Genomic DNA, 18574 nt, shown 5'->3' on the forward strand with positions numbered 1-18574 from the left:
TGCATCTCCTAGCTTCTCTCCAGCCACAGGCCACAAACAGCGCAGAGCATGGAAGCCTGAGCCCAGCCACTGGTGGTGCCCATGCAGGCACGGGGAAGCCAGATGCTGGGGATGCAGGTCAAAGAAACACACCTGGGAAGTGCTGCCTTGCAGTGAGTTATTGCTTACAATGGAGCACAAAACCAGCTCCAAAAGCAGGCCTAGGAAGCCAAAATTTATCCCTGTTTGCTGGGAAACTCAAGGCAGCCCTTTTGGGGGCACTCTCTGATGATGCCTTCCCCTTTTCTGGATACTCGTCAGGAGATCCTACCCCACCCTGGGGTGACCTTCACCTGCATGCACATTTCTGTTTTGTACACCACCACCTTTGGTCAAACGAGTCCCAGCTCCTGCACCTGAACTGCAGAAGTCTCGGTATTGCTGGGTGTCGTTTATATCAACCAAAGAGAAGCATCAAGTTAGAGCATCAAATAAGGTGGTACTTCTGACATTGATGTGTTTGTTGTTGTCTTCTCTGACAGTAAAACAGGGATGCTCGTACTTCATGGTGTGAAGATAGAGTAATAAATGTTTAGGAAGCACTAAGACACTGCAACATTCAAGTTTCATGTTGAAAAAAACTGAGAAAATAACCTTTATTTTTCAGGCAGGGGACTTAATATAGGGAAGTAAATAAAGTCATACATTGAACAATGAGGATTAAGCAAAATAAGCCTCTTCAAATCCTGCCTGTATACTCAGCGAGGAATTGAAAAGACATTTTTTGTATTTTTTTTTTAAAGGAAACAATGCAAGAAATAGTTTATGATCATGTAATTACAGACAATACTGTAATGTAGATGCACTGAAGCTATGTTTAGCTTAACAAAGAACTTCATTTTTGACACTTTCAGAGACTGCATTTGCAATCCCATCAACATTTTTCATATAATACACATATAAGTTTAAATATGCTAGATATATAGAATTATCTTTTAGTAAATCCTCTTCTTTCCTGCTATCAGCACTCAGAATTTTGTCCTTTCATACTATCCTGTGCTTATACATAACAGACAAGCAGGTAGTACCTCATTTTAACTAAAAGGCCTAAAGGAGAATTGCACCATACCTATTTTTAAAAATTATGTCAGACACATCCTCCTGCCCAGCTATCTATTTTTTTCCCCTAGACATCCCCAGAATGTTTTGCTACAATAAAATCAGTGAAGTGCATCCCCTAGGATGGAATCCTCTAAAGCAGCACAAGTTGTTTATATGCAATGCAAAAATGCTTTCTATTTTTATTTGGTGGTCTATACCAGACACCCTCTGTATCTGCTTATTCCTTTTTGGCTAAAATATCAGGTTGTAAGAACTGTAAACCCATCTCTCTTTGCCTAAAAAACAAATGTAATTTTCTTCTTTGGCATGTTACCCAGTCACTACAGCATTTTGGTCATGTGAACCCTTCAACTACATGCCAGTAAACAACAGTTCTTTCAAATACTTTCATGATAAAGATAATTTCCACTTTTTTTCTAGTTATTATCAAGCCTTCTCACAGAGTATACAGAGTTAACAGTTTTTGTTCTTTATGTATTCCCTAAATCTGCTCATCACACAGCACCCAATTCACGCATTTCAGGCCCAAATATCTGCACTGCTATTACTCCCTCGATCACTTTCCTTTCAGCTGTAAGTTAAATCCCTTCAGAGGATGTGTAAGTCCAAGAAATCCAGAAGACTGCTTTTCCCTTGCCACCAAGAAACTGTCTCTGCTGCAAGTCCTCTCCCATGCCAGGAGACGGCCCAACACTGCACGCAACGTGTCACACCACCCATCAGACCACTGACTCACTCCCTGTGTCTTGTATCTTCTTTCCTCTTGCTTGTGGAGTTAGGAAAAAAAAAAAACACAGAGAAGGTCCTGACCTGGTTTAGTCTCCAGCCCCCTTGGAAATCCTGGAAGCCTTTAAAAGTCTGTTGTCTACAGCCACGTCAGTCCTGCCAGCGCTGACGAGGATTGGTGTAACCAGGCTTTGCCTCTTTATATAAGTGTCAGTGAGTAATGGATTGAAAAAAATAGCCTGAAAACTGTCGATCTAGGCATAGCAATTTTAGTACCACGTGGACATACACAATTGTTTTCCTATGTAAATGGGAAGTGGAAGAACACTGCAATGCTCTAATTCGAACTCCAGTGGTTGGAGCCAAGCACTAGCAACCTGGCAGAACCACAGGAGCTCCGCTGTCGATCTCTTCTCCCTCCCAAGGACTTCTCCACCTACATCTGCTAACTTGCTAGCACAGTCATGAGTTTCCCTTCCTCGTGAGCTTCTATAATGTTCTCACACACTGCCAAAAAATCCTACAGTTTTAACTGTACACAGACAGCTGTGCGATCCTAACCCTACCGTCTCTCTAGACATCTTGATTGCTGTCATTCTGTCAAAGTATCAGAACAAAGCTCAACTTCAAATTAATCTGCCAAGACAGCCAAATGAAATTACAACATCAGATTTTGAATTACCAGCAGTATCGCTGTGTATCTGCCGGTGTTTCCAGACGTAGGAAACAGGAGCACGATTCCATCAGCGTTACCAACAGGAATTTCTCCGTCAAATAGATCTTATCACTTCCTATAAATATAGCAAAAAAATTGAACACAGTTTCAAGTCTTTGTTTCAGCAGAGCTAGCAAGAAATACTGCTTCCAATCCATGTTGACCTATGTGCATACAATGACAACTGCTGTTCCAGAGTGATTGTGCAAGCTGCAACAATCCTCCATCATAAAGGTTCAGCCAATACTGTGCATACAGAGGTTTTAGTGGTTTATTTTATTTCTTAGAAAGGAGGTTTATGTCCTGTCTTTTCTTGAAGGAAAAAATCCAGTAAGGTCTTGGCCATGTCAAAGACCCAAAATGCTTAAATGAAAGAACTATAGAAGAATGAAAACATATATAATTCAAAACAAACAAAACACCAGCAAAAATACTTACCTGAAGAGTTCAAAAATGTATAATAAAGAATTGGGTATAAGAGTGCATTTGCTATCACCAGGTATTTTGTTTTAAGAGTTAAAAAAAATCTTTGCATATTTATATTCCTCTCACAAGATGCATCTAGAACAGAATATTGGGATAGTATTTTGCACAGTTCAGTTTTCTGAAATACTTCTGGTTTAATCTTTTGTGCCTCCGCTGTGCCAAATATGACCCATCTCTAGGGATGTCCAGGGAACACCAGAAAAAAAAGAGAAGGGAAGAAACCTGGGAGAACACATCAAGCTGATCCCTTATATCCAAAAAATGGCAGTAGACATCAGAGAGGTTGTATTTACCACTAGACAATGAAGAAGGAATTAAAATCCATTTGGAAGACGGATTTCTATGTATCAGTCTTCAAATTGTATACAGAAACAGCGTGCTGGGATGATACATTCTTGGCGTAACTTGACTAGCTCATCTTTATTTTGTATTAATTATTTATTTATTTTTTAACAACTTGATAGTACAAAATGAAAGAAAAACACTTGAGCTTTCCTTGCTTGCAGTGCCAGTATCCCATTATTTTAATATAAGTTTATCAATAAGCTTGAATTGTATGTTTTGCTTTAATGGGTGCTTCACAACATTAGTGGCAAAGACAAAAAAAAGCATAAAAAAGCATGTCTTTAAACATAAAAGATGAGTACTAAGAAATGGGGGAACTACTGCCTGATGTTTTAGATAAAGTGGAAACTCCTCATCTCTCTTTTTCAAAAAGAGCCTTAGGAGGCCAGAACCAGATGGAGTGCGAATTTGTGACTAAGTCCTCCAATTTTTCTGGTTCTCTGAGGCATCCAGTGCCTTCCTTACTGAGAAACCCCAAGTCTACAGTGTGTTCCTCAGCAGATGGCCCCAACCTCCTGCAGGAGGAAGTTTGAAAACGAGCATTGTGAATCAGACACTCGATCGATTCCTTCATCCTCCAAACCTGAAGCCAGACATTAATACAATTCCTTTGAGTTGACAAGAAGAAAAGTATCAAGGAGAAAAGCATGAAGTAGCTGGACTAAAGGGCCAACAACATACATGGAGCAAGCTGGTGATGTTACTACATTCAGTGACTGCTTCTGAACTAAACATAAGCATGTTTTTCTAGCAAATATTTAACCCAGGCTAGCAGGTTTGCTGGTGCAGGAGAAAACAGCTCAGTTGCATACAACTAGAAGCCCAGAACATCAGTACTTCCCTCCAAAAAAATGCAGAGTAGCAAGATGTACAGAAAACAATTTCCAATTACTAGATTTCATTTGCATACGAACACCTGCTGATAAAATCCGGAAGTCTCAAAACTAAGAAAACCTCATTGACCTTGAAGGTCAATGAGAGTTTTGCCTACAAGTGTAATTGCTGGGCTTTCATTAACTTATTAATGTAATGCAATCAACAGTCACGAAGGCAAAACAGAAATGAACAGAAAAACCTTGCTGTGTTGGAGGAGTTCTAACAGCTCTCTCATGCAGACACCCAGCTTTGATTTGTGGCTCCACAAACTGAACACAGTTGCTGCTAGCAGGTGAACAAAAGCATTAATGAGTTCAGTAATGGGAACTTGAGAGAGCATAAAATAAAGCTGTCTTCTACCAAGTGCTGCAGGGATCAGAGCCTAAGAGATCAGAGAGAGGGTTAAAAGAAAACCACTGACCATATGAAAAAAAAAAAAAGAGTTATAAAGACAGTTGCCACTCTATCGAGTCACAAAATATTTTATTAGTTCTAACATCAGTTTCATCAGTCCAACCCACAGAGACAGATCTTTGAAGGTCTTCAAAAAACATTCCATCTACAGGGTTTTAGACAGATCTTGGAAGAACCTCCATAGGCATCCTCTACAGGCAGAAACCCTCCCCCCACACCCTAATCATATAAATAGATATGCCAAAATGACATGAGTTTATGAAAATTCAAAGAAAGGTCTGTACATTTCATATAGAAAACAAGAACAAAGACAAATAATGGAAGAAATCTAAAACTAACCAGAACAGATGCCCAGACTTCTGGGGGAAAAAAGGTTGTAATCTTCATGCTTCTATGCATAAAATATACCTCCAGCTGACATAAGGACACCTTCCTCATGAGCTGAAACTCTTTTAATCAACATTTTAATGATAATGGTCAATGACCAAATATATAGCTATACTTACTCCTTGTCTGAATGGGTAAAGCAGACCCTACAACACCACAGCTAAAAACATCTTGTACTGGTGCAAATTAAACCCTGTGTTTTCAATAGGACTGTATGCGTTACCATAAACAAGTTATCAGAAAAGGAGTTCCCAGACAAAATGCAAGTTATATCTAAAGACCTCTTTTTTTTGAATTAATAGCAGCTGCATATCCTATCAATTACTTGTAAAGCATTTTTTTTTATTTACCCATTCATTTTAAAAAGCCATTTACACAATTACAAATTAATTAAAATATTAATTTCTTAGATTTTTTTTTCTGTAATTTTAAATTTGAAACAAACCTCTTACGTCAAAAGAATTATTGCTAGGTCTGATCTTACAGGTTGAAAATCCACATAACGTTAAAGTAAGTTGTGCAGTCTAGCTGCACAGCTAGATCCATTTATATCTAAACAGAGCATCACCTTTAAATGTTGTTGCCTTAATTAATAAAGATGAGAAAATTCCCATTTTCCTCCAAAATCAGACTTAAGCATGATCAGAATCTAATCAAGTGCCATGAGGAATTGAAATTGTCTCAACATTTAACGTATAGTATTGTCAAGCATGTGCAATCTGTATGCTTCTCGATTTTTATTTGTGCAAAAACATGCAGACCTTCTCAGCCTTCATGTGCAAACCCACAGTCTTCAGTGAGGGGTCTGTTATAGCCACTCAGGGTCAGAATCTGGCCTACATTTACCCTCTTGGTATTAAAAAGACAAGGAGAATTATTAACCAGCATCTGTTAAAAGGCACAACTGCAGAATGCTTTAGTAGAAAAATAAACATTTTAGTTACTGGCAGATAACATTAGTGCAATTATTTTGACTGCCTTTCACACAGTAGATTAAAAAATATATTGTCACTTGTGAAAAAGGATCTAAGACACTTCAAAAACAGTTATGTAGCTGCCAAATACAGGGAACCGAAGAGGAGCAGATTCTGTGGCATGATACAGCCACAGTACTTACTTCACGTAGTTCTCGATGCTTAGTGCCTTTTAATGCTCCAGAAAACAAAATTCAATGCTTGTAAACTAATTACACTTCTTTTCATACAAAAATATATCACTTATGTAATTTTCAAAAGGCTGACTATCTGCTGACTAGGAAGAGAACATTTTCATATTCAGCTATATACTAGATGACATCTGGATCAACTTCTTTCTTTGAAGAACCATTTTTGGTATTCTGAATCAGTACACGGTCGTAATACTGGTGCTGGATTACCATTGTAAGAGTTCGACTCTGCTTGTAAGCACTTCTGGGTTTGTACATGAAACAAAGTACCATCCTGCAAAAGAGAGAAATAATTTTTTGCTTTTTGGGTCTTAAAAATTACAAACACACCAATGTATTTTAAAAGTTACAGAAAGCACTCACAATAAATATCACATATACCTTCTCATGAGCTATGCAGTGAATCCAAAATGCCTAACTTGAGAATCTCTAAAACCTTATCAAAAGGCCCCACTTCTAAACTTAATTTGTGTCTTGACATTTAAGTTTGTAAAGAATAAGCTCGCTCAGCTCCCTTTCATTCCCTTTTGTTACTGCATCAGAATATGGGCAGAGAAAACTAAAGCCAAATACATGCGTTACCTAAATTCACCAACTTATTGCATACTTTGCAAGTAAAATTCAAATGCCAGTTAATTGTATACACCGGATATATTTTTGGCAAAACGAAAATTGCCCTTTCTTTAGAGGATATATTTCTGGTGGAAAAGGCAAAAATTTCTAAGCGTACCTCTTGCCTGCTAATCTCTGTGCAGTCAGCTTGCTTTGCTTGAGGAGAGCACATCTGCCTCACTAGGTGTAAGGTCTGATTGGCCCCAACAGTCAGGTTCCCCAAAGAACATTATTTGAGCCCTCAGGCCCTCCTATTATGGTGCTCTCCAAAAACATTTTTATCTCCAGTTCCTATAGCTTGCTCCAATCTGGGAGCCCTGTCAACTAAGAGAGTCGCAAGAAGGCGGCGTACCAACTTTGGAGAACAGCTGTGCTCCCAGGGCCTTTCTTGGCCCAGGTGACATCTCCACACCTATTCCCAAAGCCTCTGACAGCTTTGAAAGAAAAATGCCAACAGCCTGCTTAGGAGTGTAAGCCTGACTCCTCTGAAAGTCTGCTGTTCAGGCATCAGCAATGTTGCACAAACGGCACCTTGCACCACAGCCTCTGACAGCCAGTGGTGCGTGCTTGCTCACGGGTTTGCTCACAGGCTTAGCTGCTGAATGACTTTCCTGTTTCCATCTGTGATTAACTCAAATTTTTGAGTGGACTAATCTATATCTGCCTCACTTGCTTTTGACTTGGTGCCAGGAAGAACATAATTCTGGCCAGGCAGCTGGGAAGGCTGTTCAAATCTTTGATGATGCTCCGTCTCTGTTACTTTTGTAAGGACAACTTTGCTAGTGCCTGACACTTCTCTACACAGAGCAAGAGAAATGCAGTACTGATACCTGTCCCTCTACTTGCCTTGAAACATGGGAAACAGTGATTCTGATCAAATGTACCAGAAGAAGAGGAATCAGTGCAGAGCAGCAGATTCAAATCACACAGAAGAAGAAAGCGGTCATGAGAAAGAAAGAGGATTTAGCATCTGAAACTTAAGGAATTATTTTATAAGTTAATGGCTAGGAATGCAGTGGAAACAGATGTATTCCAAGATTGTGTTTTCTTAGTCATTCCCTGACATGACTAAATTCATTCAAAATATGTCATCTCAGGGATTAACACATATGACCTTGAAAAACTTTATGAAGTCAACATTAAAAATGAAACATCATTTCTCAAGCCTGCCTTTTAAATATTTTGTTTTACTCAGTAGTATCACTGTGAGCTTCAGCATAGACTAGATTCAGTGGACAGACAGTAGTTTTCACATTTTTCTTTAAAATTTACTCTGCCACCCATCACCGGGGGTATTATCTGGGCATGAACTTGTCAGCTGTGAAGCCTGTAGAATTTAGATGCGTTATGTAGATACATTATGTAAATATACCATTTTGATATATTATGTGACCTTTTCCTTTAGCCGAATAATAACACCCCAGAAGCTGTCCAAGGCCACCATTTTTCATGCAATTTATTTTCTCTGAGGCATTCAGGAACTATTTGGAGATTAAAACCTACTAAACATGAGGTTTTCTAGTATCACGTTATGTTTATTAATATACTCCGTACTTTGCAGTATTTCTCCTCTTTGGGAACTGGCATTAAGGTGGAAGAAGAGAAGTATAGATTTGCTGAGTCCCCACAGCCAGTAAGATGTGTTCATGGTACAGACAGAAGGTAGCTTTTGATGGGGCATCAAGTTATACAACTTGCATCACATCACTCTGAGAAGCTCGGAGGGGACTTCTTGTGCTCACGAGGAGGGTCAAGACAGATTGTTTGCAGAAGGGGTGGTGAAAATACTGGAAAGTAAGAGATGTCAATGAAAGGAGAGCAAAACTAGGCCATCCACAAGACTGGCTCGGGAAGGGGTATGGAAGCACTTCGGTTCTCAGGGTAAGACAGTACGAGCAGGATGTGAGGAAGAACCGAGAAGTCCACTGAAAGCACTGGGAAGTACTGAAAGCACAGGACAAAGAGATGTCTCAACTTTCTTGATTCCTCTGGGGTTAAAGGGTGCTTTCTTTCCTTGTCTTTCTGCTCTTTTATGACTGGGATATTCTTTATCTGTATTCTGCTGCTACCCTGTTCTAAGTTTAGATATTAAAAGCCAAGACAGTCATAAATCTCTAGGAACAATATTCTATCTAAATACAATCCCACTCCAGACACAGGAGTATTTGTGGCCTGCATAATTTGTAGACAGTAAAATAAAAAGAAAAAAAATAAACCAACAAAACAAACAACCGTTTTTATCCCATCCCCTCCCCCCAAAATCAACAATTTTTCTTCCATTCCCTCCTCCCAGAAAACAAACCTAAAACCAAATGGGCACACTTACCTCTCTGAAAACAAACTTCTGGTTTTCAGGAATGTCAGGAGTATTTTCTTTACACAAGTTCATTGTCAAATAGTCAGTCCCTGTGTCAACTGCTGCACAGGCTTCTGGCTGTCGTGTGTTGTAGCGTATTTCATTACGGGATGTGTACTCAAAAAACTACAAATGCAAGAGAAGAAACAGGGGACAACACTAATTTCATATAAGCAAGTGTTTATACGGAAAACATGCTAAGGTACTATAATTAAGTTCACATATTAAAGTTGCTATTGTGGAGAGAAATTCTACCAAAGATATTCAAGGAGCCTTCACTGTTGTTCTTTGTTTACTATTTTATAGAAAATCAATCTCACCACAGCACTGATTTACTCTGGTAGCACTTAAAACACATGAAATGCTGAATAAATGCACTGGAAAACAGACACTCCAACTTTAACTAATAACTTGCAAACTTTGATTGTAATATTTTACTTTCACATTCTCACCCACCTTTAAAAGTAGGACAGGAACCAGTTTATACCCTGACATTATACCTTCTTAATTCAGCTGTCACTAAAATAATGTTACTTTTAATTAAGGAGCTGCTCACTGGACAGTTCAAGTGCAGTTTGGTCAAGGTTCATTTCTGGTTACAAAGAACTGAGGATGCATGGTGATGAGCATTTTATTATATGACATTTTAAGATAATCAGAGCAAATCAGCTACAGATGCCTTTAAACATGAGAAGAACTTTAATAAAGACAATTTATGGCCTTTGCTTATTGTACAATATTCTACAGAGATGTTCTGAACGTGCCCTAAAACACAGGCTTCTGCAGCAATTATGGTAGAAACCTTCCTTAAAATTTTTATATTTATCATGGACAGTTGCCAAATTTTGGACTTCATTAAAGGGGATAGCAGAGTATGAGAGTTGTTTGTATTTAGCATGCTTGTAAATAATTCAGATGACTATAGTGCACGGATGTGTGTTTAGAACTGATTTAGATTATACTCAGTAGGGTAGACAAGAGGTTTATGCACATCAGAAAATTGCTTGTTTCCAATAGTATAGCCGCATTAGTGGAAAGCAATAAAAGGATGAGGGGGAGAAGGGATCCTCTTTTGTTTTGCTTATCCCCTGGAGAAAGAGATTGTAAAAAGAGTGGTGTGAAGGGGGCTATAACAATTTAGAAACATATATACTTGAACTTACCACCGAACCATCCTTAATAACCAGAAGATAACTAGCCTTGAAAGAGAAACTGGAAAGACACTTTTCATGTAAATATGATTACGTGATTACCAAGTCTGCAAACATCCAGTTCCAGGTGCCAGAGCTCCGATTTAGACTAAACTGGTGGTACCCATTTAAAGAAATCTCCTATGGAGGAACTTCTCTCCTGAGATGGCAGTTGCAGCTGTACACAAGCAAATGCTGCCCACTGCTTGCAGAGCTTCATGGCTGTTTTGGGGGTAGTAATGGAAGAGATCCCCCTGCACTAACATTTTCACCACCATTCGTATATAGCAAGCCACAAATAAAAGTGTTTTGAAAAGCAACTTCAAGCTTGAAATCTACCACCTGGCATTGCATCTAGGAGACTTTGACTTCCTCTTGAAAAATATTGCTCGGACCTACTCCTATGACCTAAACTGCTTTATAACATTTGATAATGATGACACGTTTCTGGCATAACACAAGTCAAATGTGATAACATCGACCTGATGTTTTATTTTCTACCCCAACAAGCATGGTTGCTCCCTATCCTTTAATGACTATTACACAAGTTTGGTATCTGATTAGCACACAAAGATCCTGCTTCTTCAGGCACCACAATGAGCAAATGGCATTGAACATTAGTGAAAGCCTGCAAGCTGCTGATCATACCAGATATACCAAGAGTAGATGGTGCAGCTACTAGGGCAGAGCAATTCTTACTATTAACATCTTTCCTGAGTAACATCTCAAGGTCTTGCATCAGATTTTGGAAGAGAAAAGCTAAAAAATGGTTAATTGCTGGGTAACACTAAGGATTGGGGTTATATTATTAACAACCAAGTACATGTGTTTCCCTGCCTAATGATTATACAGTTCTTTACCCTACCTATACTGCTTCAAACGGAATAAATTCTTCTGGCTTCAGGCTTTTTCAAGCTCCAGTAACACATCAGGTAAATCTCTTCCTCCTCAAAAGGAAGAGGACTTTTTAAATTCTCTTTCCTTGCTCTGTGCGTTCTATGAACAGAAAAGCAACATTTTCAAATTAATCTGTGGCCCAGTAACTACTGGCCTTACTGCATCTCTTTCCTTCAGAGAGCTGGTAGACTAAGTGCCACAGGGAAACTTAAAATTATAGAATGGTTTGGGCGGGAAAGGACCTTAAAAAACATCCAGTTCCACCGTCCCCACCATAGGCAAGGATGCCACCCACTAGGCCGGGCTGCTTAAAGCCCCATCCGACCTGGCCTTGGATACTTTGGGGCATCCACCACCTTTCCGGGCAACCTGTTCCAGTGCCTCACCATCCTCATAGTGAAGAATTTCTTCCTTGTATCTAACCTAAACCTACCCTTTTTTAGTTTAAAAGTGTTACACCCTGTCCTTAGGCCTTACTTGATGAGGCCTTCTACCAAGTGCCTGCCACTAGTGGGAAATCAGCAGGACGTGCCTCAGCTTCATCTGGGCATGTTGGTACACGGGATGGTGGCTACCACACCAGACTCTGAGACCAAACTTTCAGCCCTCTGTCTGGCTACCTGCTGCTCTTCTGCACACTGGTAGATGTTTGCACTTTGACAGGTACTTTCTGGGTGAAAGAAGCAGCAGTGATCCTACCAGGTCTGATCCCCTTTTCAGGGAAACCCAGGGGCTTCACTAAGCTCTTTGTTTGTCTCTCCCTGTTTGCCTCAGATGGGACTAGCCTGGGGGTATTGTCAGACACTGCTCAGTAGTTACCAGTCCTCTTACCACATCAGGAAAGCTTTCTGCCAGCACACATTGGTCCTTCTGTCCAGCTTCCTAGCCATACCAAGAAGGTATGCAAAGTCCATGCAATGGACTTTTCTGGTCTTCAATTTCAAAGCTCCTTACTCTTCTCTACCTGGGCAGACACTTCCACCACACAATAGCCTGGGGTGCAAGCTCTCAGTAGCCAAAGTGCTGTATTTTTCTGCCTCTCTTCCATATGCACTTAGTTTCTATCACCTCAATCATATCTTCACCTTATTGCTGTAAAGAATATACAAATTTTAAACCACCACCAGTTTTCTTACTGCTTATAAAAAAGCAATTCAAAAGGGAACCCTATCCCTTAGGCCATGGCATTGTTCAGTTGGATTCAAGGCAAAACAGCAACAAATTACCAAGGATCTCAGACAGTTTTCTGAGAGTGGTTTTACTTACTGAGAGATAAAATGAGAGTAAGAACTGGACTTCATAAATAATCAAGAGCACAGAGCTCTCTCCTCTTGCCACAGTGCACACAGATATTCAGAGGTCACCTTAAGTGAAGAACTGCTTTCAGTGAAAACAGCTTTTGCAGTTGTCTCCTACATAAACAGCCAGCTGCCACTAGCGTATCATGCCAGAGGATGGGCACGCTGGAGTGTAAGATACATATGGCTGGCCAAGTTAACACTCATGTTAAATTCTACCACAATGTTTTTGGAGAATAGCTTTCCTGAGCTGTACGCTGGAGAATAAAGTTCACTCCCTGCACACCACGAGATAGTGTGAATGTTCAGCTGTGATGATCACTGTCTGGGGAAGAAAGTGGTGAATGGTGGAACAAACATGGCAAGTGAAGGAAGGGATGAGAAAGAAAAAAACAGAGGAGAAAAAAATGGGAGCTAAGTGGGAAAAGGAAAGATGTGACAAGGTGTAAAATGTGACATGGTGTGGGGAACTAACTGGTAGAAGGAATATCTGAGGGGAGAGACAGAGCGAGGAAGTTAGAGAAAGATTGTGATCCAGCTAGTGTGGAAAGGAAAGTGGTAAAGCACTATGTCAAGAAATGGGAGCTGAGACACATGACATAGGGGACAGAGTTGTAACTTGCTTGTGAGGGTTTGCTGCTAAAGCCCTACAGAGTGGAGTGCCATGAGCAGTCTGGAGGAGAGCAAGCGGAAGAGCTCAGGATCAGCATGGAAGATGCCCCTCCAAAGATGATACAGAGGTTACAGGCTACCTGTTGTTAGAAAATACCTGCAAAACTCTGTGGTGAAGCATGCTGCTTTCCTCAGCATTGATAAAACTAGAGATGTCCATATCACCATCAGTTCCATCAGCTTAAAGTGGTGGATGTACACGTGGGAGATTTGAGCTGAGCTAAGGAACTCACAAGACTGAGAACAGCCTGTCATTATTAAGAATGACTGTCTATAGGCCATGGTGAAAGAGAAGGAGAGAAGCATTCTGTAAACCAGAAAAAGGAGGTGCAACTTTAGGAATCCTGACTCCCATTTCCCATCTCACCTGTTGCTACATCTCATCTTAGTTTAGCTTCCTTTCTTTTCCCAAACTCACAGTTCTTCCTGCTGTCCACTTTTTGTCACAGCACTACTACTTTCAACCCTACTCATGGCCCCATTTGCCAACTGCTATCTCTGATTCCAAGTCAAGTCCCCCTACCATCTTCCACCAAATCAATCTCCAGTTATCCTGCTTCTTTCACTTTAACTGTGCAGAGCTCCTAATTGCTTCTTCCTCTGTCACACATGCCCTGCGTCATACCTGCTGTCTTACCTCTGTCCCATATTTCTTCTGCCCTCTGTTACCATGCCCCACCTTAACCTGGCTTCCATCAGCCCTTCCCCGCCTTTTTCCCAATTTCACTAATATTGTTTTGCCCGTTTTCTATGTATAGCCTTCCCTCAACAGGCTTTGAAATTCTCTTCTGTCATCTCATATTTGCTTTTGTTGGCTTATATTGCAGCCGGGTATCTTCTACATTCCTCCTCCTTCCTGCTCCCTGGATGCCAGCAGAGGGAGCAGTAATTGCACAGAGAGCAATGCTGCTGTCAGTCTGGTGCTCGCTGTATCACAGCACAGGTACTTGCACACATCGCACTGTGAGCAGAGAGGCATGAGAGCATCAAAATCCAGCGATTTGGTATCTTCACAGTGGACTCAGTAGGTTTTTTAGTGCTTGATAAGCGAAGTATAACTACAAAAATGTCACCTCATAAGAACTCTTCTTATAGATTGCACTTTTTTGCCTTCACCTTTTACCCCGTAATACAAGAAAAAACAAATCTGCGAATGCTTTTTGTGTGTGAGCAGGTAATCCCATAAATGAGACACTTCTCAGTCTATGAATGTAATCAACTTTGTGATAAGGAACTGGCTTAACTATCTTATCTTGTTATTAATTCATCTTCTGTATAGGTGTAGGGAGACATGCTCAGCTTGGGCAGGAAGCTGAGCCGAGGGAGTGAAATGGGTTGGTGTTGCTTGACATACTTGACATACATCTGTCAGTATTGATACACTTTGGCTTTTATATTGCACAATTCACTTCCTCCCTTTCTCTTCATCTTTACATCCAGGACAGAAACTTTAAGCAAGTTAAGACATAAAGTACACAAACTAATAAATAATACCAAGCAATACTTCTACCACTTAAGGCAATAAACTTGTTGGCAGAAACAAATCTACTTCAGTTACGATTAGAAACAGAGCGCTCAGACTGTTGTTTTTATTTCCTAACTTATAAAGCAATTTATATTAAAAGCTTCCTCCTCAATACAGACTTGTGTTCAGTCCTCAAGCTTTTTCATTTTTTAAAACTGAGCTCAGAAAACCAGCTGATAAACTGCTTATTTCCACAGATCTCTGGTCCTTTTCCAAACCTGTTTTTCCTTTCCGAAACAAATGTTTGGATTAATTTCATAAAAACGCAGTTAAGCCACTGAAACCATCACACAGTTATGTAGGGTCTTGTTTAAAGTACGTATGTCTCCACCCCTCCCCACTAGGAACACGCCAGATAGTCTAATCTCAGTCTGAAGCCAAAAACCAAGTATGTTATACACCACATGCCAAACACCAAATGCTAATTTTAGAAGGTGGCTACTCAAAGCCATGTAAAACAGCCATTGTAGATTGGCATTTGGTGCCCCATGGCACTTTTATCATGGCGTTATGTGAAGGGCTTGATGGCTATCATATCTAACCACTTGCACAGAGTTTCCATGTGCACGGAGGAAGATACTAGCAAGCATTTTCAGCTTCATTACTTAAAAAGCAAGAAAGCAAAAAAGCATTAGAACGGATCCATATTCTCAAGGATTGTATTGTCCTAGCCCAGGAGGATGTTTCTGCAGATGAGAATAGAGGAGAAGATGCTGTTCCAAACTTCTTGTGCTGTTAGACAAGTATTAAGAAGAAAAGGCCAGTGACAGACACAGGCAGAATTAGATGAGGTTTGCAATGTTATTAAGGGCTTTGGTGACATGAACAGGCAAAACATCACAGATGTGCCAGTCTGCTGTCCAAGACCAGATGGAGATGAACACTGGCTTGTAAGCCTGATAACTGCACTGTTGTGCTATTAACCCCCTGCTAATGAGCTCTGTAGAAAGGCATGACTAAGGTATTCATGAATTCCCTGGTCTGGAGAGATACATCTTTAGAACTATGAATATCTGACCTCAGGATACATTGAAATTAAAAGCATCCAGTGGGAGAATCAAAATTAGATCTAAGATCATCTCGCTGTGGCAATATATTCTCTTGGCCCTATTGCAATGCTTTTTACCATACTTTTCACATTAAAACCATAGTATTAGCCAAAATGAACATTAAAAAAAATGAAACTTACCTGATTTTGTCCCATCCCATGACATGGATACAGTATGACCCTGTGTCCAGCTACTTCATGTTCATTTGAAGGGTTGTAATCAAAACAGAAGTTGACCATTCCTTTATTCTTCAGCTAATCAAAACAAAAGAATATGTTAAGATAAGGAAAATACACTGCAGTCACTTCACACCCATACTGCTAGACTGTAAGGTTTATATCCCAGAGCTGGTTCAAATGGATCCGGTAGCAACACCTCTCTCTGACTAAGGCAAAATAGAACTGTTGGGACTGTCTTGACTTTGGGCACTGAGCCAGCTAGCCACGATGGCTTCCCTTAGGAATGACACCGTGTCAAATGAAGTGGGCAGGAATCACCTACCATCAAGCTATGTTGAAATCCAACTCCCTGCTTTCAAATTATGTTGAAATCCAGCAAGCCTGCAACACATACAGAACGAAGAGTCTGCTGCGTCTTGAATTTCCATCACCCAGGATCTACTTCTTCAATTTGCTTATGAAAAGATGACTACTTTTCTCAGCTTTTCAAATAAGAGATGTAAAACTGATTTGTTCTAGGAAGTACACCAGTACCCTCTTGAGGTTGAACAGACAGTCAGATTTTAAGACCAGAAACCATGAAAACAGGTAAGGTTTATCTTTTGGAAGAGACTAGATATGATATTAGATGGTCTTTACTACTAGTGTTGATCTCTGACAAAATACGTACATACATTTTACATAAATTTTAAAATATTAAGCTACGTCATTAAAAAAAAAAATCAGGCTAATTAACAAGGGTTTGCATTTAAGTATTCAGAAGCCAAAGGTAACTGAAATTAAGTGGAACGATGCCATAACAATTACAGAATCCTAGTATTAGCTAATTAACCAAATTAAAAACAAAGAACAAAAGTTTTGTAAACACACGTTCAACCTGAATGCCCCCATTACTGGGTGTAATTATATCACAGACAAAAAGAACAAGCAGAGCAAATTTCAGAAGTTACTTCAGCAGGGTGCAATTTCACTTCTCTTCACTGGTAGCCATAATTATATCCTCCATTCTTACTTCAGAGAAAAAGCAAGACACAAAGGAATTACGAAAGGCTAAATCCAACCAACTAAACCCCAGAAGACCCAAGCACACCGCAGAACAAACCACAGACGTAAGAAAATGTAATGCTTGTGTTCTACATATATTTTACTTCCCCAGCATCGATTTTTATTACTACCTGATGTCTTCCTTCTACTGCTTTGTACCCACTCCTGCTGACAAGCAGCCAGCTCCCAGCACTCAGTGTGCTTTGGCTGTGAGCCCAAGCCGGGAGGAACGAACATACTGGGGGCAGGGAGAAAAAAACATGGTGCATTGGCCCTCCATGGTGGCTTGGTCCTATGAAGATGAGCTAGAGGCTCTTCGTCTTCCTCCCGCTCCCTGAAGGAGGCCTACGGGAAGGATTTCCACGACTGCCCACGAAGCTGCCGTGTTATAGGAGAGAGAGAGAAAGTAGCAGGAGGATAGAGCAGGGACAGCCAGTTCTCCTGCACTGAGCAATCTTTACCTCCTTTTCCCCTGCACGTCCTTCCCCCAGTCTTCCACCTCTTTTGGCAAACCTACTAACGTGTAAATGTATAAATTCGGCTAATGTATAAATGTAAGACTGCAGGCTTTGCCTTTTAATTCCTTTCTGAACACGATATCACTGTGCACTTGGTGCAATTTTTCATCAAATTTGTTGTTTCATTGAACATCCAAATTTTGCGTATTATAAAAATTTGTTCTTATTTTTAGCGTCCAAGTACACCAGAAGTGAAATAAATCCTCTGGCCATTCTTTCTACGGGCAACACTGCTTGGTTTGATGGGAATACGATATACTATTGCACCTCAATTCTGAGCTGTCAAAAGGAGGCACTTTATTTACCTTCGTAACACTAGGCAAGAACTACATTTACCAAAAAAAAAAGAAAACCAAAAACAGGAAAGAAAGATCAGAAGGTCTCTCGTTAGTATTTTTAGTAATGTATGACTTTGCTTGACAGTCTACTGACTCCAGGAGGAAGATGATCATGGCAAAGGACTTGTCCTTGGTGCCTTTCCAGACAACCTGAAGCCTTTGCTATCACTCCAAGTGTGTGCCCTTCACTGTCATTCCCTGGCATTTGCTCTAGCATGTGCTTTTTGTGGCTTTTAATTTAAATAACTTATTTTAAAATGCCATGCACCGCCACAGCTTGGGCACAAGAATGCTCTCCCATGCATGTTACACGATGCCCAACTAACAAAACAAAAACAAAAACAAAAAAAGCTGTATAAAAGACTACTAGCGTAAGCTCCACTTCAGATGGTTTAAAACTCATTCTGTACTCATATGACGTTACTCTCATTTGCTCTCTCATTTTCTTCTTTGAGGCACATATACTTGTGATATATGCAGACATATTCCTAAACATACACGGTCCACATTTCCACATTTCTACCTGGTTATTTTAGCTTGTTTTCTCAGATTGGTAGATATTCTTTCATACCCACACTTTATCAGAAAACCAAATAGATGTTTTAGACCTTACGTGTGAGGATAGCAGATGACCTGATAAATAGATAAATGACCTGATCTGAGATGACAACGATTTGAAAG

General features: G+C 40.1%; 1 protein-coding gene across 1 annotated transcript in view; it reads right to left on the reverse strand.

Annotated features, from left to right (window-relative positions):
* Nucleotides 1-4715: 4715 nt before the first annotated feature.
* GALNT12 (polypeptide N-acetylgalactosaminyltransferase 12) overlaps nt 4716-18574 on the reverse strand; it is a 47089-nt gene continuing 33230 nt past the window's right edge. The window contains exons 8-10 of the mRNA XM_027451830.3: nt 15955-16068; nt 9154-9309; nt 4716-6489 (exon numbers count right to left, since the gene is read on the reverse strand). Of these exons, the coding sequence (XP_027307631.2) occupies nt 6352-6489; nt 9154-9309; nt 15955-16068 (408 nt within the window). The 3' untranslated portion in view covers nt 4716-6351. The remainder of the gene's footprint in view (nt 6490-9153; nt 9310-15954; nt 16069-18574) is intronic.

Source organism: Anas platyrhynchos, chromosome 2, assembly GCF_047663525.1.
Source record: "Anas platyrhynchos isolate ZD024472 breed Pekin duck chromosome 2, IASCAAS_PekinDuck_T2T, whole genome shotgun sequence".
NCBI lineage: Eukaryota > Metazoa > Chordata > Aves > Anseriformes > Anatidae > Anas > Anas platyrhynchos.